Source organism: Condylura cristata, unplaced genomic scaffold (genome assembly GCF_000260355.1).
Source record: "Condylura cristata isolate star-nosed mole 26May11 unplaced genomic scaffold, ConCri1.0 scaffold00041, whole genome shotgun sequence".
Classification (NCBI taxonomy): Eukaryota; Metazoa; Chordata; class Mammalia; order Eulipotyphla; family Talpidae; genus Condylura; species Condylura cristata.
The window spans coordinates 5,330,597-5,333,452 of NW_004567142.1; the positions used below are offsets into that span (position 1 = coordinate 5,330,597).

A 2,856-nucleotide genomic window follows, 5' to 3' on the forward strand; every position below is an offset into this window, starting at 1 on the left:
TCACCCTCCCAGCAGCACCAGAGGGCCCAGTGATGGCCGGTCAGGTTCACCTGGAAGGACCCAGCCCCTCCCCAGAAGCTGCAGGGCCTCCTGGGGCTGGAAGAGGGGAAGGAGGGCTTGGGGGCAGTGGCCCTGTCCCCCGCCAGGTGCCAGGCGCCAGCCCCATCGCCCGATGCCCCTCCCAGGCCTCTGGCTGCCCCACTGCCTGCACTCCCGCCCGACGCCATCTCTGGGAGGCCCCTCCTCCGCGGCTGACCTCAGCTTCCTCGGGCCTCTTCCAGGAGCCCCCAGGCTTCTCAGCCCCAGCCGGTCCTGATCAACCTGCCTCAGCACTCACTCCCACCCACCAGCACTCAGCAGACCCCCGTGTCCTACCCACAGCCTGTCACTCACCACTTCTGGCTCCTTCCATCCAGGGCTACCTGATACCCCTCTGACACCAGCATCCTGCTCCAGGTCCCCCATCACACCCCATCAGCCTCCCAGCCCACAGCCAGCAGACACGGGGTCCTCACCTGCCCAGCCAGAAAGGGGAACCCCCCGATGGCCTTCTGCAGGGCCCGGATCTCCTCCTTGGGGCCTGTGATGAGGGAAGTGCCAGTGTCCAGGATGGCAGCACAGCGGCGGGCACAGAGAGTCAGTCCTGTGCCCACCTTCACCCTGTCAGTGCAAGGCGGCAGCCATCAGAGCCCGCACCCCGAGTCCAGGCCTCCTCCCTCAGACCCTGGTTCCAGCCCCAGAGCTTTTCTCACTTCTGCCCCCCAGCCCCTCGCCAGCAGGACTGGGGGCCCAGCCCCTCCCAGGCCGGGCCAGGGCCATCCCGCCCCCGGCCAGCAGGCGGCGCCTCACCGCTCCATCTGGATCTGCCAGTAGGCGGGGACGGTGACCGGCACGAAGGTCATGGGCGGGATGTAGTGCGCGGGGTCGGAGCCGCCCAGGACCAGCTCTCCTCCGTCGGCCGCTTCGGGGTCCCTGCGGGGCACAGTGCTGTCAGCGGCCAGCTCCCGGGGGCCCCGGGCTGAGGAAGAGCCTCCTGCCAGCGTGGGGGAGGGAGGGCTGGAGCTCAAGGTGGGGTGGCGGCAATCAGGGGCCCAGAAGCAAGCTTTTTGCTAGAGCGCAGGAGGTTAGGGTACTGGAGACTTGGCATGGTGATGGGCTTTGATATGGCTGGAGAAATTGAAGTGGACACTTGGGATTCGTTCTTTGGCTCTGGCAGTCTTTGTGTAGCCATGGACATCTTCCTGGCGGCTGCTGAAACTTCTCGAATGTGAACCCAAGCTCTGTGGCCTCTGGTTCCCAGCGCTGGCGGAGTGGGGACGGAGGGTAGAGCTGCTGGGGCCGGGCAGTCCCTGCCCGCGTGTGCCGGTTCTGCACGGAGCGGGGCCGAGTGCCCGAAGAGGCGGCGGCGGGAGCAGCCATCGGAGGCCCTGGTGGCTGACAGGCCGGCCGTGCAGCGGCCTCCCTAGCGAAGTGGCGTTTCTGGCTGGGCTGGGGCTAGAGCAGAGGGCTTCCTGGCGTGTGTTCCCATAAACTTGGGAAGAGGCGATTGAGAAGCTGGACAGCGATGGGGGCGCTTTCCCTGGTGAGGTGGAGGCAGGGAGCAGGTAAGGGCTGAGGTGTGCGTTCAGGCTAGCTCAGTCCACAGGACTCCTCCAGTGTTTCTCCCTCCTTCCTCAGGGAGGAGGCGATTCAGTGCAGTGCGGATGCCTCCCTGACAACCAGCATCTGGCTCTAAGGGTTCTCTTCTGCAAAGTCCACTGCTCCTCCCCCCCAAAACTTGCTAAGTGTGTGGATGGTATTAAGATCCCCCAGCTCCACACAGCATGCATTAAAATACACATGTTGAAGTCTTCTTTCCTCTTGCTAATAAACCTGTCCTTTTAAAATGTGAGAAAATAAAAGATGCTGAAAAGTTTATTTTACATATAATTGGATGAGAGCTGCAAAGGCAGGATACACTAACACCATGTTCCTAGCTGTAAAAGCTCGGGGAGAGTCCCGGGCTTCTTGCTGAGGGCAGAGTAGGGCTTTCTGCTCCTCGCGGGAGCTGCTGTTACGGTGCCACCGGTTGCAGAATTAGCCCCAGACTTCAGGACTGGGACAAAGGCACGGGAAGGACACCCGCCCCCGTTACCTGTTGAGGTAGAAGGAGAAGACTGGCTTATCCAGCAGCCCCTGGTCCACCAGCACATCCAGCGGCGGCCGGACTCCTCCCACGGCCAGAATGGGGAATCCGAGGCCCAATATCCCATCGCTGAGAGCAGCAGTGTACAACATGGACTCCCAAACAGCCTCCCCGAAGGTGACCGACACCCCTGGGACTCCTCCGAGCTAGCACACAGTCAAAAGTTTCTTCTGGGGGGACAGCCCCTACCCGTGAGCTCTCCCAGCCCAAACCATGAACCCCAGGTGACGGCATCCAGAAACCAGGCCCCTGCAGGGGAATATGCCCCTCCTCCCTTGAGAAGCTCCGCCCTTGGCCCCGCCCCAACAGCATAGCCATGCCTCTGTGGAGTTGGCTCCGCCCTCCTCAAGGCCCCGCCCTCAGCGGGAGCCCCGCCCCTCCGCAGGAAGCTCCGCCTCCTCGTCCATTTCCCCAGAAAGCACCCCCTCCTCAAACCACTTCCCTAGAGATCCTGCCAGATCTTGGGGTTCTCGCGCGGCCCACGCCCTCCTGGCACCACAGGTCACGCACAGTCAGCTTGTCCTCACTCAGGACGCCCTGCAGATGCCCGGTTCCGTACTGAATGGCAAACTTGGTCCCGTTGGGTTTGAAGGAGCTAGAGGCTCTGGAGTTGAAGCGGCGGTGGAACCCTAGGTCGGAAGTCACGCAAGTGTCACTGGGGTCCGGGGGGG

General features: G+C 63.1%; 1 protein-coding gene across 1 annotated transcript in view; it reads right to left on the bottom strand.

Annotated features, from left to right (window-relative positions):
• The window catches only part of NAPSA (napsin A aspartic peptidase), a 9,155-nt gene that overhangs the window by 1,774 nt on the left and 4,525 nt on the right, over positions 1-2,856 (bottom strand). Inside the window, exons 3-6 of the mRNA XM_012733518.1 lie at positions 2,696-2,814; positions 2,135-2,331; positions 850-972; positions 516-660 (exon numbers count right to left, since the gene is read on the bottom strand). Of these exons, the coding sequence (XP_012588972.1) occupies positions 516-660; positions 850-972; positions 2,135-2,331; positions 2,696-2,814 (584 nt within the window). The remainder of the gene's footprint in view (positions 1-515; positions 661-849; positions 973-2,134; positions 2,332-2,695; positions 2,815-2,856) is intronic.